General features: G+C 51.6%; 1 protein-coding gene across 4 annotated transcripts in view; it reads left to right on the plus strand.

Annotated features, from left to right (window-relative positions):
- Nucleotides 1-23,885, plus strand: part of TBC1D16 (TBC1 domain family member 16) — an 87,863-nt gene that overhangs the window by 7,659 nt on the left and 56,319 nt on the right. For all 4 annotated transcript variants that reach the window (XR_008201006.1, XM_052657433.1, XM_052657436.1 and 1 more), the window contains exons 2-3: nucleotides 11,551-11,796; nucleotides 14,563-15,160. Coding sequence is in view for 3 of the 4 variants with exons in the window: in XM_052657433.1 (XP_052513393.1) it covers nucleotides 11,613-11,796; nucleotides 14,563-15,160 (782 nt within the window). In the remaining variant the exon portion in view is untranslated. The remainder of the gene's footprint in view (nucleotides 1-11,550; nucleotides 11,797-14,562; nucleotides 15,161-23,885) is intronic.

A 23,885-nucleotide genomic window follows, 5' to 3' on the forward strand; every position in this document is an offset into this window, starting at 1 on the left:
CAAAAACATGGCATTTGGAACTCTACTGAAGATGGCCTTTCATAAAAGGAACTTCTCAGAGATGTCATGGGCTCAGGAGCTTATAATCTAAGATCAACAATACTGATAAGAACATAACCATTTTAAAAGTAAAAGTATTAAATGAATGCATTCAAGGAGAATGAGATTTTGTTTTGTTTTCTATTTTTAAATAGTTGTCACGGTTCTAGCTGGAACTGTTTCTCTATCCACCCTTCATCTCTCAGGATTTGGGGAGAGGATTTATAATACTGGTACAAAGTGCTTTGAGCATCTCAAGCTGCTTTTTTATTTCAATTAACAGCGAATCCTTAGTAGAGATGCAAAAAGTCAGATAGCTGTTTCTGACTATAGACATCACTGGTTTTGTGTGTCTCAGGATCTCTGCTGGTGGCATTTTTAGATTATACGAGAGGGTCCCCTTGTACAGGTCCTCTCCGTACACCCTCTCCAGGTCCCCACCTCTATCCAGGTCAGGAGGAGAGTCAGACTGGCCCGTAGAAAGACCCCAGATCTGTAAAGGGGACCTGGGTGTTCTGCTTGCTCCAGGTTCTGTACCTGGCAACCTTTCTGGAGCACAGTTTTCTGGTCTTCCAGTGGGGTGGGAATCTTTGTTCCCTGAAGGACTCCAGGTCCCAAAGGTCCCGGGTAAAAACTGCTCTGCACATCTGCTCAAGAACTGTTCAAGGTCATGCATCTTGTGGATTCAGGGACATTAGAAGATCTGTCATCGGGTTGCTTGGTCTTTGCCAGCCCCTGGCATTGCTGCTGGCAGCCTGCCCTCAGTGCGGGGACCTGAGCTCCCTTTGTCACTGGCCTCAAGCTCCCTGTCCTTTTCCTTGCCTCCATCCACACCATTCCACTTTATTCTGGCCTCTTTGGCTGCAAGCTTCCTGGTCCCAGATTTTTTTTTTTTTAATATATATTATTTTTTTAGGGCGGTACGGAGAATCTGTACACCCTCTCCAGGTTCCACTATCATTACTATTTTTTCATTGTGATAAAGTACACACAGCAGATTTTGAATACTGAACACTTTGAAGCACATAATTCTGCAGCATTAAATGTATTCTCATCCTTGTGTGGCCATCACCCCCATCCATCCCCAGGACTCTTCCCTCCCCTCCACCCAGGCCGCTCCTCTGGCCGGGAGCTTTCCTGCATACCTGTTCCTACTCCTCCCAATGGCTCCTTCCAAACAGCCCCTGTCATCCCAGCCCGCGGTGCAGGGGTCAGGCCCTTGATTAGCTCTGCCTCCCTACCAGTCTCTCCTCCGTTTTATGGGTCCCTAGGCATCTGGTCCCATCACTTCATGGGAAATAGATGGGGAAACAGTGGGAACAGTGTCAGACTTTATTTTTGGGGGGCTCCAAAATCACTACAGATCGTGATTGCAGCCATGAAATTAAAAGACGCTTACTCCTTGGAAGGAAAGTTATGACCAACCTAGATAGCATATTCAAAAGCAGAGACATTATGTTGCCAACAAAGGTCCGTCTAGTCAAGGCTATGGTTTTTCCAGTGGTCATGTATGGATGTGAGAGTTGGACTGTGAAGAAAGCTGAGTGCTGAAGAACTGATGCTTTTGAACTGTGGTGTTGGAGAAGACACTTGAGAGTCCCTTGGACTGCAAGGAGATCCGACCAGTCCATTCTAAAGGAGATCAGTCCTGGGTATTCTTTGGAAGGAATGATGCTAAAGCTGAAGCTCCAGTACTTTGGCTACCTCATGCAAAGAGTTGACTCATTGGAAAAGACTCTGATGCTGGGAGGGATTGGGGGCAGGAGAAGAAGGGGACAACAGAGGATGAGATGGCTGGATGGCATCACCGACTTGATGGACATGAGTCTGAGTGAACTCCGGGAGTTGGTGATGGACAGGGAGGCCTGGCGTGCTGCGATTCATGGGGTCGCAGAGTCGGACATGACTGAGCGACTGAACTAAACTGAACTGAACTGGAGGCATCAGCCCCACTCTGGCCTGGCAATGACCCTCTTCCTTGGCCTGAGCCCCAGCCCTGGTGTCTTTGAAGGATCGCCTCCACCATCTCCTTCAGGGCCATGACCCTGTGTAGTGCACCCTATAAAAGTTCCAGCTGCCCCTCCTGTTGGCTGTGATGTGGACCCTGCTGTGGAGCAGTCATGTGCTCCCCACGGACCCAGGGAGTGCACCCTGAAGGAGACAGGGGGCCCCTCCCAGGCTGCCCCCTGTCTCAGCTTGGCCCCAACCCCTGCCCCACCCCCAGCCTGTTGAACCCTCTGGGGGCTCCCAGTTAGGACATAGCCTCAGGGTCAGGAGAGGGTGGCAAGTGTACAGAGGGTGCCCATGGGAGCGGTAGATGTGGCTTGAAGGTGGGATTGGCCCCAAGGCCAAGACTTTTCCTCTCTAAGGCCAATCGCTGAAGCCTGAGAGCCTGTGAGCAGAGGGGCTGGGAGAGGGATGTGATGTGGGCTCCACCAGGAGATAGCTGGTCAGGGAAGTGGGGGAGCAGGTGCTGGGGCAGGCCCTCCTCATCCCCACCCTGCTCCACCAAACCCTCTTCCCAGTGCTCCCGCAGCCTCTGGCCTGCTAACTCCTCACCAAGCCTGTTGGAAGCCCAGGCGTGTGGTCTGCTCCGGACACAGTTTCCCCTGCAGTGGTCAACCCAGAGGAAATGATTCCGGCAGTGGGCACTGAAGGGCCAGGACGGCCCGACCTTAGAAATCTAGGCAGGGGACTTAACAGTAGTACAAAGGGGCCCGCTGCTTCCCAGGGGTCTGGTCGGGTGGATCTAGGGACCCTAAAGGAGCTGGACACTGCTCTGCTCACGTGTGGCTTATCTGTGAAGCAGGAACCACATGACTGATCATAAACCTTTCCACCACCCCGGGGTCATAGGGACACCCCTGAGGGACAGGAGGGGACACAAGGAGCTGCTCCCAGCCAGCCCACTGTTCGTCAGGTCTCGTTGCCAGACCAGTGGGCACTGAAGTCCCGGGGCCTCCTCGCAGGAGGTCTCTGAAGGCCATTCTCCAGGCCAGCTCCTTCTGTGTCGCATCCCTGGGCACAGAGCTGCACTTTGCTCTACTCTGGGTAACACGTGGGCCCAAGCCACTTTTATTAACCCAGTGACAGGTGCTGGGCTGCGGGCGGGGGAGAGGCCTTCTGCAGTCTTGGATCCACCCAACACTCAACATCCAACTGGTGACAGACCAGAGGAGGCGGTGGGGGAAGGCCCTGGGCAGCCACTGACATGTCATTAATTTGTGCTGATAACAGCACAGCCTGAGCGGCAGAGGGGCTGGTCTGCCTCCTGTCAGAGCCTGATTCTCTGGCTTCCTTGGGGGTTCAGGGAGCAGTAGGTGAATGGTTCCCAGTCCCACATGGTGATGGTGGCACCTGGGCGCCCCCTCCCCCGGACCTCCTGGGTCAGAGTGTAGGGATTGCCCTCCGAGTTTCTTAGAGCCCCCTGCTTTGGAGAAGCACTGCATCAGGTGACCGTAGAGCCTCTGGACATCAGTGCTGTTCTGGCTGAGCCCTGCTTTCTTAGCAGCTCTGCTCGATTTGGGGCAGCTGCACCCCAAGGGCACTGTCCTGAGCTTTGGGCCTGGGAGGGCCTCCATTCTCGTCTGGGAGGTGGAGGCCTTTCAGCAACTGTGCTCTCTGGGATTCTTTTCCTTCTCTCTCTTCTGACAGGGTAGGGGTAAACTCAGATTTATGTTCACCAGCTGGAGGACTCGGATAGAACTGCCAAATTAGGATGCTGCCAACTCGGATGGTGGGAGCAGAATAGAAATTCACACCAAGCAAGGAACCCAACCTCTGCGGACTCGCGTGTTGCCTGGCTTCCCCATGGAGGTCGGCCACCAGACACAAAGTGTGACTGTGGAGCTGGGCAGTACTATGTGACAGGCGATTGTCACTCTTAGCTTGGGCGCAGGTGAGGGGCCCTTGGCAGGCCCCGCTGGGTGTGAGACATTCTGGATACATGGGCCTTGCCTTCTAAATAGCAACAAGCCATCTCTTTCAACAGAAGCAAAATAAGGCAGTAAGGGGGATTCCAGAGGAAAGGACTGCAAGGGGTGGGGATGTGGACAGGGAGGGCGTATTTGGAGAGCTTGCTCTGGGTTCCTTGCTTTGGCCCAGATGAAGAAGCTGTAGCTGGCGGATCCTGAGAAGGACTGCAGTGGCTGGATGCAATCACCATGTCAGCTGCCTATGAGCAGAGCCCAGTTATTGTACACCCGGAGGGGACTGCCAGTCCCCACGGAGGAGAGGGGCTTCCATGATCGATGGCGTAAAGGGCAGGCCATTGAGTTTCTGAAATTTACTGTAACAGTGGTGCTGCAGTGGAGTGGGGGTGGTTGCTGGGGAAAGAGGTTAACATGACCCTCCCCTTCCTCCATAGCCCCCTTTTTTTAAATTTCTCATAAGTTGGTACATGACAAGTATCTGAGTTTTAGTAAGCCTTAATTGATCTCCCTATTTTTCAATCAAATAATAGTATACAATAAAAATGGGAAATAGTGATAAAAAACAACACACTCATTCAATGAGCTAGTGAACGCACAATTTTTTCAGGTAAATGTATACTTTGAATTAGACTTTTTGAAATATCAGAAGTAGTTCATTGAAAATGGAACCATAAGAAAATTAGATGAAAATATAAGCCAACAATTAATGGATTTTTGGCTTGGGAAGAATGATATAAAGTGTAAAACTGATAAAAAGAAATCACTAAGGGAAAGTTACCATCAGTTTGCCTAGATGTTTAAAACGTCTGTATTTCAAAATAGGTAACACGATTTAAAGGCAAACAACAGATTAGGGAAAATATACATACAGCAAAAGATTAAGATCTTTGCTATATAAATACTTCTTTCCTATCAATAAGGATTCTGACACCCCAGCAGAAATATTGGCAAAGCACACAAATAGACAATTCACAGGTAGAACATAAATGTTTAATACAAATAAGGCAACTCACTCAAGCAAATGGATTATCAGAAACCATTTTGCAATGACCAAATTAGCAAAAAGTCAAATCCCTCAAAACTCTGATACCTTTTTAGAAATCCACTGGACATTATATCAGTTTGGCCTCCTAAGGAAATAGCAATCCCAGAAATTAACCTAGGAAAACAGAATACAGATGAAGATTTCTGCATAAAAATGTGAAGTTTATTTTTTAGGTAGCCACTATTTGGGGAGAAGGCAATGGCACCCCACTCCAGTACTCTTGCCTGGAAAATCCCGTGGATGGAGGGAGGAGCCTGGTAGGCTGCAGTCCATGGGGTCGCTAAGAGTTGGACACGACTGAGCAACTTCACTTTCACTTTTCACTTTCATGCATTGGAGAAGGAAATGGCAACCCACTCCAGTGTTCTTGCCTGGAGAATCCCAGGGACAGGGGAGCCTGGTGGGCTGCCATCAATGGGGTCACACAGAGGCAGACATGACTGAAGTGACTTAGCAGCAGCTGCAGCCACTATTTGGAAGACAAATATCTAGTGATGGTGGCTGGTTCAAGAATGGTACATTCTTGTAATATATTTATAGCTGTTAGGATGGAGGGTTGACAATTTGGATTTTTTGATTAGTTAATAATGTGGTGTATTAGTTTTCTGTGACTGCCATAAAAAGTACCACAAACTGGGTGTCTTAAGCAACAGAAATCAATTTTCTTACAGTTTCAGAGTCAGGAGACCTGAGATTGTGAAGGGTTGGTTCCTTCTGAGGCCTCTCTCCTTGGCTTGTAGAGAGTTGTCTTCATGTTCACACTACATTCTCCTTGTATACCTGTGTCTATCTCCAAATGTCCTCTTTTTAAATGACACCATGGACTTCCCTGGTGAACCAATGGCGAAGACTTCAAGATCCCAATGCAGGGGACCTGGGTTTGATTCCTGATCAAGGAACTAGATCCCACAGGCTGCAACTAAAGACCTTGCGTGTGACAACTAAGACCTGGTGCAGCCAAATAAACGTTTTCCAAAATAATAATAAAATAAAGGACACCAGCCACTGGATTAGGGCCCACCCTAACGACCTAATTCTGACTTGATTATCTCTGTATAGAAGCTACTTTCAAATAATGTTGAATTATGAAGTGTAGGGGCTTCCCTTGTGGCTCAGATGGTAAAGAATCTGCCTGCAGTGCAGGAGACCCGGGTTCAATCCCGGGGTCTGGAGAAGGGAATGGCAATGCACGCCAGTATTCTTGTCTGTAGAATTCCACAGACAAAGGAGCCTGGCGGGCTACAGTCCCTGGGGTTGCAAAGAGTCGGACACAACTGAGCGACTAGCGCACACACAGATGAAGTGTGGGGGTGAGAACTTTAACATTTTGAATTTTGAGGGGACACATTTTGGCTTATAACACGTGGAAAAATATGTTATAACAGAAAGCAAGATATGATATAATTCCAGTAGGTGGTTTTGTTTTGTTAAGATAGACACAGAAGATAGTAGAAAATACACAGATATTTTTGGGTTGTGAGTTCAGTGACACGTGTTCTTTATATTGACACTTCTCTGAACAAGTTTCATAATTAAAAAAAGAAAAAGCTTTAAAAAAAATAGGTCAAGGAGTCTCCACTTCTAGTTTGAAAGAGAGCAGAGATTGGGAACCAGTTTTAATTGAGGTGAAATAGGTTCATGAAGGAATGAATACATTGAAAAAAATAAATGAACATTTTCTGAAGAGAGTAAATATTCGTGACTAATGTTTAACAGACGTGTGGGATCTCCAAGAAGCAGATTATCTCCCACCCTTGAACAGCCTTGGGGGTGGAGCTGGGGAATTGTCCTTGCTTACCCAGGCTGGGTGGGGGGGCCTAGGAGCCGGAACTCCAAGCAGTAGAGGACAAAGTTCTCCCGTCCAGGTGCGTCCACTCACTGGGTGACTTGGGGTGTGCAGTACCTGTTTTCTCATTTGCAAACCTGTACTGCTAGGACTCGTTTCCCAGGGCTGCAGTGGGACTTCACAGCCGATGTGGGGAAAATGCTATGTTGTGAACACTTGTATTTTGGAATCCCCTTCAGAGCTTGCAGCACATTCTTTTGATTATGCTCAACGGTGGCAAACCATCTTCACTTATACATGGTGTGGTTTTTGGAATCAGCTGAGCGTTGTTTGCAGCTCATTCTGGCAGTTAGGGCAATTAAACTAAGTATTAGTAATACCATTTGAGGCTCAGAAGGAGGTAGGGCCCCAGCCCCGCCCCAGTCTTGCCCACCCGGAGGCCACGGGCCCCAGGAGGCCACTAAGCACCTGGACCGCGGCTGGTCTGAACTAAGGTGTGCTTATGTTCAAAATACAAACCAGACTCCGGAGACGTAAAGGATGTAAACTAGCTCATCAGTAACTTTTCCGTATTGATTACATGCTGAAGTGATACTATTGGGGATATAATGGCTTAACGAAAAATGTATTGTTAAAATGAATAGCTGTACTTTGTACTTTTTAAAAGTACAGCTACTAGGAAATTTAAAATTGCATATGAGGCCTCACATTGTATGTCTCCTGGGCAGTGCTGATCTGAAGAGGGGAATTCATTTTCTTGTATGGCTCATTAACTGATCTTGTAATTCTGGAGTGATTCTTGAATTCTAAAAATATTCCAGATGAATGGAATGAAGTCATCATTAGAATTGGAATATAGCTTTATCAGGTCATTAATTGGAAAGAAAACACATATTCTGATGTGTAGGTTCCAGTGTGATTTAAGTTTTGAATCTTGGTCAGATGTCGTGTGTTCAGGCAGGATAACTCAGTGGTTAAGATGGGGGAGACGCCCCCTCGACCTGGGGAGGCCAGAAGGCTTCCCCAAAAGTTGGCCTGGAGGGGGTTTGGATAGTGAGGAACAGCCCTGCCCTGAGTCTCCAGAAAGTGGTCTGAGCCAGGGGTTGGCCACGTGTAGCCCATGAACCAAATCCAGCCTTCTGCCTGTTTTGTACAGTGCACAGGCTAAGGCTGGTTCTGACATTTGTTTTTCATAATTTGATTTCTTGGGTTTATTTTTGGGTATGCTGGGTCTCTGTTGCTGCGAGGGCATTTCTCTAGCAGCAGTGAGCAGGGGCTACTCTCTCGATGTGGTGCACGGGCTTCTCACTGTAGTGGCTTCTTTTGCTGTGGATCATGGGCTCTAGGGCGCTCGGGCTTCAGTAGTTACAGCATGTGGGCTCAGTAGTCTTGGTTCCAGGCTCCAGAACACAGGCTCAGTAGTTGCGGCACACGGGCTTAGTTGCTCTGCGGCATTTTCCCAGATCAGGGATGGAACCCATGTCTCCTGCATTGGCAGGCAGATTCTTTACCACTGAGCCACCAGGGAAGCTTGGTTATGACATGTTAAATGATTGAAAAAAATTGAAGGATTTTCCTGTGTGACAGGAAACTGGCGAGAGTGAAGTGAAGTGAAAGTGTTAGTCTCTCAGTCGTGTCTGACTCTCTGTGACCCCATGCACTGTAGCCTGCCAGGCTTTTCTGTCCATGGAATTCATCAGGCAAGAATACTCGAGTGGGTAGCCATTCCCTTCTCCAGGAAATCTTCCAAACCCAGGAACTGAACCTGGGTCTCCTGCATTGCAGGCAGATTCCTTACCATCTGAGCCACCAGAAGAAGCGAACAGTCTGATGGGGGCACAGCCACACCTGCCCGGAGACTGCCTACTTTTGCACAACAGGAATGAGCTGAAAATACTTCCTTTCTGGCCCTTTACAGAGCCAGCTTACCATTGTCGAGGCTGAGGGGTCAACTTGATTCTGTAACCCACATTGAAAGTGGGGTCTCAGGCTTGGGGGATGCCGAGAAGGGGTGGATTCGGGACCCTGGACATGGCCAAGATGGAGGGGCTTTTGTGGCTCAGGGATGAGAAGGCAAGGACACCAGCTGGTCCTGGGTCCCCAGGGCTGGTGATTTTCAAAGTCATCCTGCCCTTAGGAACTTCAGCAATGACAGGGAAGAGAGTGGTGGATTTCTCTAGGCAAAGGGGCAGAGATGGGAAGGGTGGCTCCGGGGGGACCCCATGGGACTGTGTTTGGGAGAGTTAGTAGCCCCAGACACAACTGAAAATATACAGGTAGAGGGGAGATCAGAGCAAGGGGCCCAGAGGGGCAACCAGAGAACCATAAGGGACTAAGGATCCAGCTTTCAGCACCTGATCCCAAGACATTGAAGGAAATTAGCCCCAAGACCACCCCTCCCCTGCTGAGCCAGATGGCCCCCTAGTCCCTGCTGTCTGCGCCAAGAAACTGTCCAAGCACTGGACACAAAGAGAACTCCATTTAGGGACCATCCTAAATCAGCCCTGGATTTAGGGGTAAGTGTACAAAATGCAGAAAGTGCGAAGAGCAATATAATTTACCCTGAGAACCTCCTCCAGTTGATAATTTAAAAGAGCTTTATTGTGGTAAAATATACATGACACAGGGAATTCCCTGGTGGTTAGGACTCTGTGGTCTTAACCATTTTCAAGTGACAGTTCAGCAGCACTGGGGACATTTGGGTCCATGTTGTGCAGCCATCACCAGCATCCATTTCCATAACTTCTTCATCTTCCCAAACAGTAACTCTCCCCATTAAACACTAACTCCCCAGCCCTCACCCAGCCCTGGGCACCCCCACTTCTATTCTCTGTCTCTGTGTGTTTGACTGTCCCAGGCACCTCGTGTAAATGCAGTATTTGTCCTTCTGTGACTGGCTGGTTTCACTGAGTATGTCCTCAAGTTCCATCCATGTTGTAGCAGGTGTCAGAAGTTCTCTCCTTCTGAAGGCTCAGTAATACCCCATCATATGGGCAGACCCTGTTTCGTTTATCTGTTCCCAGTCAATGACCTTATCATATTGGCTTCAAGTCTTTTTTGTTTCTTTCTCTGAGAGTTGGAATTGCAGCCCATCTGCGACACTCCCGTTCCAGCCACCTCCCCCTTTGAGGCTGGCCTGCACCCTGCCCAGTGTGGCCTGGGTCTCAGACATCTACGATCTCTGACCAGGAGCTAGCTTTCCACACATCCGTTCATTTACACAGGCGACATCATGCCCGTGGTAGGGACTCCCAGCTTGGTAGGCAGCCTGCATGAGCCCCATGGACAGGAACATTTGGTTGGTTCACATAGCTGCTGCCTGGGCTTCTGTTTCATTTTTGCTGGAGTTAACATTGCTTTCTGCCAGTGTGTCAGGTGTTGGGTTTTCATTTCATGTTCTCAGTCCTTCCGTTTCCTCTTCAGTGAATCGCCTGCTTTTTCAGTTGGGATGTTGCTCCTTTTTGCGGGGAGTCTTTAGGAGTTCTGTATATGTTCTCAAGGTGATTCTTTGATTCCTAGTTGTTTTTTTTTAAAGAATGAATTGGTTGTTGACTCGAGTCCTTTATCTATCACTTGTGACCCCTTCCCAGCAGAGGCGGCCAGCATGTGTTAGGACAAGAGGTTGGGCTTTGGAATGATGACACACACAGGTCAGGTGAGGATGGAGAAGACCTGGAGGAGTAGGACATTCCCTGGGGAGTAGAGGGCTGAGAACCTTAGGAAGGAAGGGACACAGTGGTGAACTCTGAGCAAAGAGAAAGCCTGGAGGTTTCCCTGGTGGCTCAGATGGTAAAGAATCCACCTGCAATGCAGAAGACCTGGGTTTGATCCCTGGGTTGGGAAGATCTCCTGGAGGAGGGCCTGGCAACCCACTCCAGTATTCTTGCTTGAACTGTGGTGTTGGAGAAGACTCTTGAGGGTCCCTTGGACAGCAAGGAGATCAAACCAGTCAATCCTAAAGGAAATCAGTCCTGAGTATTCATTTGAAGGGCTAATGCTGAAGCTGGAACTCCAATACTTTGGCCACCTGATGTGAAGAACTGACTCATTAGAAAAGACCCTGATGCTGGGAAAAATTGAAGGCAGGAGGAGAAGGGGATGACAGAGGTTGAATGGCATCACAGACTCAACAAACATGAGTTTGAGCAAGCTCCGGGAGTTGGTGATGGACAGGGAAGCCTGGCGTGCTGCAGTCCATGGGTTTGCAAAGAGTCAGACACGACTGAGCGACTGAACTGCTGTGGGAACAGGTTCCTCTAGACTGGTCCTTTTGTAGGAGGTACACACTTTGGGCTTGTGGGATCTTAGTTCCCAACCAGAGATTGAACCTGGGCCCACAGCAGTGAAAGTGCCCCGTTCTAACCACTTCACTGCCAGGCAGTTCCCTAGACTGGTTCTTCATGGGGTGAGTTTGCCTTCAAAGGATATTTGCAATGCTGAAGACATGTTTGGTTGTCATAGTGGAAAGGGGTGCTAGTGGAATCTGGTGAGTTGAGGCCACAGATGCTGTAAAACACCCTACAAGGCACAGGACAGCCACCACCACTAAGAATGACCCAGCCCCGAGTGTCCCTCGCGCCACAGTTGAGAATTCATTTCCTCTGTATGGCCTTGTGCTAGCACGGCCCCTTCTGTGGTTGCACAACTTCCGTTTACGCTTACTGGTGTGGGACATGATGCTGCCCCAGGAATGCCCCGTCCATGTTGATGACCTTGGGCCATGCCTGTCCTCTCTCTTCCTCCCCCAGGCAGGTCTGGAAGAGCCCCATCTGGGCCCAAGTGTGCGGAGGATGGAAACACTGCCCCGGCAATGTCTCTGGGCCGCCTCCTTCGCCGGGCCTCCTCCAAAGCCTCGGACCTCCTGACCCTCACCCCGGGTGGTGGCGGCGGCGGCGGGCCCCCCTCCGTCCTGGATGGGGAGATCATCTACTCCAAGAACAATGTCTGTGTGCACCCCCCAGAGGGGCTGCAGGGGCTGGGGGAACACCACCCAGGTGAGCCCGGTGCGGGGAACCTGGGGTCACAGGCTGGGAGAAGAAGGCTTGGGGTCACAGGACCGGGGAGAGCTGGCTGATCTCTCTGAAGTTAGCAAGCTCCTGCATCACTTCCCCGTTTGCCCTAATTTCCCCATCTGGGAAGCACACCAGTGACCTTTGACTCACGGAGGGAGGCAGGACGGTCGAAGGGGAATTAGCTGTGTTTGCGATGGAAGAGGGCATTCGTGTATACAGGGCTGCTGCGAGAGGGCTGCTGGGAGGCAGGAGTCCCCCAACTGCAGGGAGGGAAGTGGGGCATCATCTTCAGGAAGCTGCCCCGGGGAGGTGGGGAGGAGATTCCCCCAGGCCCCCTTGAGTGTGTGCGGGAGCACAGCCCTCAGGTCAGGCTTGGTGGTTTCATCCCTTCCTGCCTCCCAGAGTGTGGGATGAGGACCGAGCAGGTTGTGAAGCGGGCCTGGGATGCTGGGGACATGGAAATCATTGATCCTGCGCACCCTTTGTGCTTAAATCCACTGTTCTGAGATGGGGGAAGGAAGCTCTCAGCCTCTGCACAGATGGAGATGGAGAGTCCTTTCCTGGCCCTCCACACCAGAGCCTGGAGTTACCCTGGGCTGTTCGAGGGACACTCCAGCCTGTGGCTCTCCTGAGTCCCAGGAGTGGGCAACTTTTCCTGTGGTGACAGTGACTTTGCAATCTTTTGCCAAGCCTCAGAGAAAGAGACTGCATTTTTTTTCAGGGCTCCAACTGTATTCTGAGCCCCCAAACAGCAAGCTCTCTTGGGCACTAAGGGAGTGGGCATAGATTCTCTTGGCAGGAGTGTCACTGATTGAGACTGTTCTTGGGTAGGGAACCTGGGGATGTTAGACCTGGTTATGGCAGCGCACCACCCACACCTGAGTCCCTCAGCCCTGCTGCCTCCAGGAAGCATCCAAAAGATGGATTAGTGACACTAGAAGCCTGTGTGGTCCTTTGATATTTGTGCAAGTGTACAAGATAAATGTGTTGCTTCATTTAATTTGCACAACGATCTCCTGAGAATGCCAGAGTCTGGGTGGGCCTCTTAGAGAAGGAGGCTGGTGTTCAGAGGAGCTCCCCAATACCAGCCAGAGTAGAGGCAGAGAGAGGGCAGGCCCTGGGCTCTTCCTGAGGCCTCTCTAGGCTGCTGAAGGGTGCTGCTGGGTCCCCAGTCCCCGTGCAACCTGCAGCCTGGCTGCAGCCCACCAGCGTCCAGACAGAAAGTCTCACATCAGACGTCAGTACATTTAAAAATTAAGAATTACCAATCCGATCTGGGCACTTTACTGCATACAAATTAGGTGTTGACAAAGTATTGAATAAATAAATTTATTCTAAAAAAGACAAAAAGTTTAACTTATGCTAATGAACTCTTTGGAAAGTATTCTGTCCTTCTGTCTTGATAAGCATATCTTTACAGTGGACAGTTAGGTACAGATTTAGTCATCAGACCCTCCAGGTTCCAAAGCAGGAGAGCCGACTTCCAGCCCCAGCTCCTTCCTGGATTATAAGGACCCCGAGTCTTCTCCAGGGGACATCACAGGTCAGGTGGAAAGTCCCGAACAGGTCCTAGAAGCAGATTCTGAACTGAGAGGGTGGGGGATTCCAGGGTCCTGGTCCCTGAATTGTGCTCTAGAAGGCTGAGTGGCATGTTGCCTTGCCCCTGTGGATGCCTGACAAGGGCCCAAATTCTGAGGACTCGGGGGGTGGGGAGCAGAGGTCCTAGGCCTGAGTCTGAGGGTGTTGCATGTTCTGGGCATAAAGCAAAAAGAGCTGCAGCCTTTGAAGGGCTTCTGGTATCATCCTTGCCTGATGGGAGGCAAGGGAGAGGGGGCCAGAGGTCTCAGGGTCCCTTCCCAACCAAAGCCATGTGGAGACACTTGACCTCACCTGAATATTACTCTTCTGAACAACTGGTTGACGACCCCCGAGTTCCCCGCTGTTTTGGAAGTGGGAGCTGGGCTAAGGATTCTAGGTTGAGTCAGAGCCCAGCAGCATGACAGGGGCCCCAGCTCCTGCCCCAGGGGCTTCTCAGAGACCCAGAGGCCTGGGGACCTGGGTGCCACAGGCCTAAGAGTCAGGACATCCCGAAGTGGCAGGTGTCTCGGGAGGAAAGACCACCTTCCTCCCGGACGGAGCATTCAGGGGCCCTAAGGGCCCACCCATGTGCTGCTGGCCTCGGAGAACTGCTCTTCCCTTCTTTGTCAGCAATCCAGGACGTGACATTGAAGATGGCCCTCCTTCTGAAAAGCAGTGTGAAAGAAGAGATGCTGAGAAGCCTCAGCCAACAGGGAAAGGCCCAAATGCTACTCATCTTGGATATTTATCTTTTGTGTGACATAGCAATAAAGTCTGCAGCCCGGGTCCCTCCTAAGATTGCGATGAAGCCGGTGGCACTTCTGGGTCCCTGGGCGCCTCCCCAGCCACCTGGGCTCATCCGGAGGCCATGAGGCAGGGGAGCCCAGGGCCGTGGACAGGGTGGGGCTCTGAACAAGAGGAGGAGGGAAGGCACAGGATAGACTGCTGCTTGAGGGCTCACCCCCTGGATCTGCTCAGTGTGTGTGCTTAGAAAACGCCCACAGCTCTCATTCATCCTGAGTTCAACTGTATCCCTCAGGTGTGTTTTCTTAGGGCCGGGCTGCACAGCCGCACAGTTTTACTCACCCGGGTGTGGTTCCGGGAAGGAACCAGCTAGAGGCACTTGGAGCACAGCCCTCCCTAACCGTCTGTGCTCCTGACCCCTCACAGGCTACCTGTGTTTGTACATGGAGAAGGATGAACTGCTGGGGGCCACTCTCATCCTCGCATGGGTCCCCAACTCCCGGATCCAGAAGCAGGACGAGGAGGCGCTGCGCTATATCACCCCCGAGAGTTCCCCCGTGCGCAAGGCACCCCACCCTCGGGGCCGGCGTGCCCAGAGCTCAGGGGCCCCCCACCAGCCGTCCCCCACGGAGCCCAGGTCCACCCTGATCCCCAGAGATGAGGACATCCTGGTGGTGGCCCAGAGCATTCGAGATACTGAGTACGTCAGCCCTTCGCCCGAGGATGGGGAGAAGCTGGCCCCGGGCTTGGGGACAGACGGCCCCCTCCCAGCCTTGCCACCGGCCCACAGCGACTCAGGAATTTTGTCGGCGGTCAGTTCACAAAACGGGACAGAAGAGGGCCGGGAGCCCCGGCCGGAGGTGGGCGAGGAGGAGGGTTCCTTGGAGCTGTCGGCTGAGGGTGTGAGCAGGGCCAGTTCCTTCGACTCGGACTCAGAGGCCTTCTCTTCACCCTTCTGCCTCTCGCCCATCAGCGCCGCCCTCGCGGAGAGCAGCAGCTCCGTGTTCCTGGAGAGCGAGAGCGGGTGAGTTCCCCACTGCCCCCTGTGTCTCTGGGGCCGAGAGCAAGGGCCTGTGTCCCCGCTCTGCTCACTGAGTGTGGAGGACACCTGCATGCCATCCCGCGGGCACCAGAGTGCCTTCACTTCATGCCACCCCAGGGGGTTATGAAGGACATGCAGCCTGGGCTGGGGGGCTGGGAGTTCCCTCTTCCTTCTCTCCCCTTCCCTAGGACTAAACCTTCCCAGCCAAGTCTGACTAGCCCCATACCCCAGTCCAGACCCCCCGGGACCAGGCCTCAGCATCCTGGCGTCTTCTATGCTCATCACTGGAGGGACTGAGATGGTCCGTCAGGCAAACCCAGGGAGGCCAGGGTGGCGGCAGAAGGCTTGTGGGGGAGGCCTGGTCCCCAGCCAGGCATGGAGCCTGGCCCGCCAGAAGGGCCCTTAGCCTTTCTACTTCTCACACCCTCAAGCTGTAAGAGGCTGGAATGCAGCCCCAGGGGGAAGTTGGCAGCATTTACTGTACAGCCGAGAGCCCAGGGGAACCAGATGCCTGGGCACATTAGCGGGCTCACTTTACTTGCCACACACACAGGGGCTGGGAGGAGCAGTGAGATGTTGCCTGAAGGGGGAGGGTTATCATAATGTCACATGGTGTCGTTGTTAGGGGGTCTCGGGGCCTCCCAGAGGTGGGCGCGCACAAGGCTCATGAACCACAGGCTTGGGTTAACTCAGAGCAGCCGGGGCAGGCGTGGGATGGGCAAGCATGGGACTTCTACAGTCCCGTCTCGTGCTTGGCTGTGGTCCTTGTTCTCATTAATTTCCAGGCTAATGATGGTGATGACAGTGAGTGCTGACGTTAGTCAGTCAGCATGTAATTCTTGAGCTCATGATGTGAGCTGGGCATGTGATCAGTGTGGATGTCTGAGTTTTGCCTGGGTGCAGGGCATGTGGGCCATGGATTAATTCTTTTTAGGCTCACAAGAACCCCAAACCCTGTGACGTAGGTGCTCACATCACCCTCTGTGTATTGAAGGGAGAAGTAAGGCTCAGAGAGGTTAAGGAACTTGCTGGAGGTCACCCAGCCAGTTCAGGAGCTGAGCCAGATTTGAACCCTGCTGGGTTTACAACGGACCTAGAGTAATAAGGTCACAGGAACTGATGTGAGAAAAGGAACAGGGTGGAGGAATGGGGAGCGCTTTGCTGGTTTCAGAGGGAAGGAATTTGAGACGAATTCTTTCCTGTTTTCTTCCCCAGTAACATGTGATCCATTAAAGCCCAAGGGTGAACTGATAACATTCTTCTCGCATACTGAAGCGTGCATGTAAGGGAGAGGTCGGTCAGCTGCAGCCAAGGACTCCAGTGTCCCATGAGGTTCCCTGAGCCATGTGCCGGTTTCCCACTAGGGAAACTTGAAGCCCTGCCTGAGTCCCGCTGCCAGCGGGGCTCTGTCAGAGCGCCCCCTGGTGGTGCCACGCTGCCAGTTACTCCTCATCAGCCCTTCTCAGCCACTTTCTGCCTCTATGGATTGCCTGTTCTGGACATTTCACGGCAATGGGATCATGCAACTTGTGTCCTTTCGTGTCTGCCTCCTTTCACTGAGCATAATGTTCTCAAGGTGCATCCAAGCATGTCAGGACTCCATTCATTTTTATGACTGGCTAATACTCCCAGCAATTTTCACCTCCTATTGGATTTGGGAACGTTACTCTGTACTGCGTGCAGACTCCTAACCTGAAGCTGGGTGCCATCTGTCAGGTGTGGGACTTTGGCTGTCCCGTCATGAGTCCTTTCTGTGCTCATGCTTTGGAAACCCAAGTTACATCTTCCAGACCCCTGTTCCACCCAATTTAGCTTAAGGTTCATGTTTCCACTTAGAGCTGCAGGGCATGCTCGGAAGGAAGACTGCAGTGTCGTGAGGGAGATCCCTCCCTCGCCGTGGAGCCTCAGCAATTCCATATTGCTTGCTTTTCTGGCTCAGTCTGACCAGTTCCGCCAAGGCTTTGGGCTGGGGCAGGATGGCCATGAATGAGGTCCCCTTCCCTGCCTGCCAGGAGCGTGTGCTTCAGTCAGGGGCTGATGCAAAAACAGACTGTTTTTGAGATGCAATGTGAGAGGTATTAGATGGAGGCACCCTAGTTCCTGACCCAGCCATGCTTGACAGGTTGCTGGAAGTTTAAAAAAAAAGAAAAAAGCAACTATGGATTTCAAGAGGGACTGGGTGGGCCCTGAACTCTGCATTTTCTGCCAGGCTGCTCCTGCTTCTTTGCTCCTGGAGTTGAGTTGCGATTTTGTCTCCCCACCGCATTCGAGACCTGAAAGCAAAGCTGGCGTGTCTCCACTCCCTCCTGCCCCCTGCCCCCCTACAGCTCCCGCCCAGTGATGGGCCTGGAAATCTGGACTAAATGGTCAGTAGCACTGGGTGCTATAGAGCAAGGCTTCCCAGCCCAGCAAAAAATGAGAATGCCCCAGCAGCTTTGAAGGCCCCTGATTCCTAGGCCCACCCAGATTGATTGAACCAGAATGACTGGGGTGGTGCCTGGGCGTGGGCAGGGATTGACCTCTCCAAGGGTCTCCAAAGTGCCACCGGGCTTGAGAACCACTGCTGTGATAAGGGGAGCTTCACTCATAGCTCAAGTGGTAAAGAATCTGCCTGCAATGCAGGAGACCTCAGTTCAATTCCTGAGTTGGGAAGGTCCACTGGAGAAGGGACAGGCTACCCACTCCAGTATCCTTGGGCTTCCCTTGGTAAAGAATGCGCCTGCATTACAGGAGACCTGGGTTCGATCCCTGGTTTGGGAAAACCCCTGGAGAAGGGAAAGGCTACCCACTCCAGCATTCTGGCCTGGAGAATTCCATGGACAAAGGAACCTGGCAGGCTACAGTCCAAGGAGCACAGAGAGGCATGGGCCTTGTAGAGAGGGCATCTGGAGTGAGGTTCTGGAGGACCAGCTTCTGCTGGACCAGACTCCCTACAGGGAGCTTGTCTTTGAGGATTTGAACGTGTGACTCCACGGGCAGAGGCTCTTCATTTAACTGGGAATTGGGTCCCCTCGGGGGAGCAGACAGGCTGGCTCATGGGATCCCTCTAGTGGCAGAACTAAAGAACTACATGTGGAGACTGAGCGTGTGGTTGGGCAAGGGTGGGAGGAGCAGCCCCCCATCTGAGAGTCCCTTAAACATTTTGTGACGTGGCAAGTAGTTTACGGAAGGGTCGAGTGGTTAGAATGACAGTGTCCACTTGTGTGCTACCTGTGGGGTTTAGCCAGGCACAGCCTCATCCTTAGATGAGGCCACCTGCCATAGCCACCCCAGCATGTGATGGCTGGAAATTCTTGACCCATGTGTGTCCAAAGACTGTTGGGAAGTGGGTGGACAAGGAAGGCTGTGTGGCTGACATGCCATCATGGACCCTCCTCCCACTGAGGACTGAGTTCTAGAAGCAGGGGCTAGGGTCTGTGGCTGTCTCAGTCCCTTACCTTCCATAGTGTCAGAAATCAAGGCTTTGGGTTGGGATGAAGGTGAGAATAACCACCAGACAAGGTCAGTGGCTAGCCTGTCATTCGTTTATGTCCTGAGAGGTACCTGGTCCAGTCTCTAGGGCTAGTTGGATGAGGATGTTGTATAACAGGACCCCCATGTGGACCCCTATGTGGCATCTCAACTGCCCCCCGCCTGGGGAAGTATGTGGTGACATTTATGAGCTGAAAACACAGCTCCCACTCCCTAAATCAAAAGGTATCTTCTGGAACTCATCCCAAGAACCAATCTAAACTACAGAAATAAAGCATATTTGCATGAAGATGTCCATCTTGCTCTTCTTTATAATGGAGGGGGAAAGGGACGAATCTACAGAAAGAGATGCATCCATTACTGTTCGTCTTCCAGGTTAAGGGGTTTTATTGGGGGCCTGTGAGCCCCCTGAGGTCCTTCACCACTTCCTGTATGTGTGCTCATGGGTGTCCATTTACCTGAGGAGGGGCCACTTCTGGCCCCAAAGGTGCAGAACTTTAGTACTGCCAGACAGAAGATTGTGCAGTATTAGTAAAGGTTATACATCAGTGTGGAAATTTATGGTGTATCAGTAACAAAGCAGGTAGCAACTAATGTACACATTTTGACTGAAATCCATGGGAAGGCCTGATGCATGAATGAAGCTATCCAAGCAGTGCTGCCTACTAGAACTTTCCTGATCTGTGCCATCGTGATAACACCACTGCCTTGCTTACCTGGGGAATACGTGAAAGATGGCTAGTGTGACTGACAAGCTGAATTTTTAAGTTTACGTGATATTGATTGAGATAAATTTAAGTGGCACATGTGAGCACCCTGTTGGACAGCACCAGCTGAGGGAAAGCTGTGCCAATGTTAGGATAATGTGGTTGTGAGTCATTTTTTTTCTTTCTCATGTTTCAAAAATGTTACAGTGTGACTATATTAATCATATGATGAAAACAAGTTTTAAAACTAGATAGCCAGGGACTTCTCTGGTGGTCCAGTGGTTAAGAATCCGCCTTCCAATGTAGGGGATGTGGGTTGGATCCCTGGTTGGGTGCTGCAGCTAGGAGTTTGCATGCCGCAACTAAAATATCCCGCATGCCTCAACTAAAGAACCTACGCACCGAAGATCAGAGATCCCATGTGCTGCAACTAAGACCTGCTGCAGTCAGATAAATCAGTATTTTAAAAAATAGATCACATAGCTCACAGCCACTGCATAGCTCAGACTAGCTTACCCCCATCTGCTGTCTTGCATGCTTGTTAATGAGAAGGCCCCCTAGGACCCCGTGAGGTCCTCCCCATGAAGCTGATGCTCGCCCCCACTCCCAGGGTAAATGTGTGCCGAGTGAAGGGTGGTGTTCAGGTTACAGAATGAGCTGGGTGGCCTTGCTACTTCAAGGCTCTCACCTTGGCATCATTGGGGTGGTGGTCCAGACAGCACAGACACGGGTCCAGGGAGAGTCAGGTGCAGCCATGCGGGGATGAAAGCTGCCTGGCCCCGGGGTCCTACTTGGATGTTCACCTTCCTGCCGACCCCTCCTCTCCTCTTTTCCCAAGCTTGCTGTGGTTTGGCCAGCCGTCCCCCACAGCCTCACCCTTCTGCAGCCTCCCTCCAGCTGGAATGTGCTCCCCTCCCCTGGAGAAACCCCAGCCAGACTGTGGTCTCCTCCATGACCCCAGCTTTTCCCCCAGAGTTCCTGCCGCTTTCCCCAGGCATCTTGTTTCTGTGGCATTTAACATATGCTGCCTCTTGCTGTTGCTTTTCCTTGAGCTTTACCGGTTTTCTGGACCAGCGCCGTCCTATAGGACTTTCCATGGTGATGAACGCTGTCCAGTGCAGTAACCACTGGCCATGTGTGGCTGTGGACTCCTGGAAATGTGGCTCTGGAAACCAAGCAACTGGATTTTTTCACCTTTAATAAATTTCAAGTCCAGTAGCCACAGGTGGTGAGGGCTTCCATGTTGGACAGTGCAGGCCCAGAAGAAACTGTGCTTCTGGGGGGTGGGAGGGGAGGCTGGTAGTCACCCTGCTTGCAAAGAGGAGCCCCTCAGAGTGCTCTGTCAAGAGAGAGAAAGGGGAAAAGGCCAGAAAAGTGAACAGGTGTCCCCGCCCCCCACTCAGGGGCTGGTTTCCTAGGGGGTGGATGGTAGGAGAGGTCACAAGCAGAAGCCAGTGAGGAGGGAGGGTAACGATGGAGCCAGCCCCGAGGGCAGTGACTGCGACAGCATGACGGCGCCCACCCCACAGAGGGAGCCAGGCTGAAATAAATGGCATCTTAAGTGCTTTTTGCCTTTAGGAGGAAAAGGCTCTGTGACACCAGAGTATCAGCCGTAAAGGCTGAATTATTCATACTGTCTCGATGTCACTGGTGTAACTGGCCCTGCTTCTCCTACCCTGCTCTGGGGAGAATCCAGCCTCAGAAGGACTGAAGCCTATGAGCTGGGTGGGGCAGGGCCAGGTGCTGTCACTATTGTGGGGCTGCCAGGAGGGACCCAGAGGGGGTCACGCTGGTCACCCAAAGCCTGGTGAGGGGGCAGGCTGTGCGATGCCATGTGATTCTTAGTTGCTTTGGGCGGTTTTCATAAATAGCCTTGTTGTTCCTTTTCTGTCCAACCATCTCGGGGCAGGGGGGCAAGGCTGCAGGAGTAGAAACTGCAGGGCGTGGGGGGTGATATAAACAAGGAAGACACTTTTTCCCCCTTCCCACCCAGAGCAGCTAAAGCAAATAAGAACCCTCTCCCAGAGGTGGGAGATGAAGGAAGAAGAGGAGGGGCCAGAAGGATGGGACCCTAAAGAGATGAAGAGGGGGAGCAACAGAGAAGGGCCAGTGGCTGGGCCAGTGGATGTCCTCAGAGGCCATTCCAGCAGCAGTGGCACTGGGTGGGGTGAGGGAAGGTCCTGGGGCTGTGCCACCCAGGAGAGGAGGGTAATGGCTGGAGAGCATGAATGTGGGTCCTAGAGAGATTTAAGAGGTGGAATGGCCAAGAGTTGGTGAGAAGAGGGATGGCCAGGTGCTGGGGGGCACACCCCCCAAATTTCCGGAAAATATCTCTGGGCTAGCTCAGTACTGGGCCAGCCCAGGTGCCCCGGATGCCCTGAGGATGTTCCTGGAACACCCACCCTCACCCCCTGGGGGCCCCCAGCAGCAGCCTGGCAGCCGAGAAGCTGGCAGCTTCCAAAGATCTGTTGTTTGGGTTTGTTTGTGCTTCTGTAACCGGGAGCTGAGATTTATTTCTTTAAAACATCCCATCTCCCGACACCCTGCAATCTGTTCTGTGTGTCGTTAAGACTAATCTTGTCTTATGTTTCTGTAGCACTCGGCAGGCTCTGTGCAGCATTTCTCCCTCCACACCGCCCCCCTGCACCCACATCCCTGCTCCATGTGCGGCCCCCCAGACAAGGTGGCAGTCACTTACCACTGCCCTGCTCCATGCCTAGGGCTGGCCGATAGCAGGGGTCCACAGGAAACCCTATTCGAGAAGGGCAGCTGGTGGGACTGAGCCCTTGGACCAGCCTGGGAGCCTCACTGCCAGGCAGGGAAGCCAGGTGCTGCCTGGGGTGGAGGATGGCCCTTCAGCATCTACCCTGCAGCTCTGGAAGCACACTGGCAGCCGGCTGCCGCTGGTTCCAGGAGCTCGGAGGGGCTGCCAGGGAATTCAGGCTGGGTCTCCACAGTGCCCAGTCATTTGATGTGAGACTCAGGGTGGCTGTTTGGCTCAGACATGCTGTCTGGGGAGGGAAGGGTCAGGCCATCTGGGCTGGGCCAGGTCTTTCGTCAAATGTAAACCAAGCCCTGTGTGATCCCCAGGGCAGGAGCTTGTCAAGGTGTTTTAATCTCTCTGTCTCAGTTTCCTCATCTGTGCGGTGGGGCCACTGTGAACACAAAGGTGATGAGTAAAAGGAGTTCCAAAAGGCTCAGCACAGAGTAGGCAAATGGCAGTCATTTACCAGGACGCTAAAAATAAAAGTGGCATTTTTATGGCACCTATCAGAGTGCCAGCCCAATCCTGAGAGCTTTGTGTTAGTTTCTTGGGGCTGCTGTAAGGAAGGACCGTAAACTGGTTGACTTAGAAAATCAGAGAGAGATTCTCATGGTTTTGGAGGCTGGAAGTCTGAAATCAAGGTGTTTGAAGGTCCAAGGAGGTCCTTCCTGCCCCTGCCAGCTCCTGGGGCTCCAGCTGTCCCTCGTGGCCACGCCCCTCCAATCTCTGCCTCCTTCATCACGTGGTTTCTCTTCTTGGGAGGACATCAGTCCTTGGATTTAGGGCCCACTCTCAATCCAGGATGAGCTCATCTTGGGATCTTTAAATAATTACATCTGCAATATGTTTCCAAATAGGGTCACATTGGGAGATGAATTTTGGGAGACCCTATTCAATCCATCTTAGGCTTTGTGGGCACTGAGTGTTTAACCCTTGAAACAATGCCCAAGGTTGGGGTGTCCTTCTCCCATGGTAGAGAAGGTTGAGGCACGGGGTCACAGAGCGAGGCTCCTAGCTGAGGTACCAGCTATGATGTTAAAAACAGAAAAGCAAAACAAAATCCAGCCCTGTTTCCGTCATCACTTGGCACATGAGTTGCCCCTTCCGGCCTAGTCCTGTTGGCCCCCTGGGTCTGTTTGGAACCCCGCCCCCCACCCAGAGGCTTGTGGGGCTGGAGCAAAGATGCTGTGGAAATCTACTTGTGACATAAGTAATATATGTCCATTTTAGAAATTTGGGAGGAAAGGCATAAAGAAAATATTTATGGTCGTCAATCCTTCCAGCATTGCTATTATCATTTTGGTTTACTTCTCTCTGGCCTTTTGAAGATGGGGATTGTAATTGTCCATCTGAAGAGTTGACAGATCTCTATAAAGGGCCATGTAGTGAGTATTTTTGATTTTTTGAATGGCACAGCCTCTGTGTAGCTTCTTAACTCTGTCCATAGAAAACAGCCACTAGCAATATGGAAGTGATTGGGTGTGGCTGGGTTCCAGTAAAATTTGATTTATGGATTCCTTGTATTTCATATAATTTTTATGTGTCATGAAATAGTTCCCTCCTTTTGTCTTTTTCAACACTGAAAAATGGTCAAACCCATTCTTCGCACAAAAACCTACACATGGATGTTTGTAGCAGTTTCCTTTATAAATGCCAATACTTGGAAGCAACCAAGATGTTCATTCTTCCATAGGTTAAGGGAGAGAGAAACTGGTCTATCTAGACAACGGAATTCTATTCAGCACTAAAAAAAAATGAGCTATCA

Source organism: Budorcas taxicolor, chromosome 19, assembly GCF_023091745.1.
Source record: "Budorcas taxicolor isolate Tak-1 chromosome 19, Takin1.1, whole genome shotgun sequence".
Lineage (NCBI taxonomy): Eukaryota > Metazoa > Chordata > Mammalia > Artiodactyla > Bovidae > Budorcas > Budorcas taxicolor.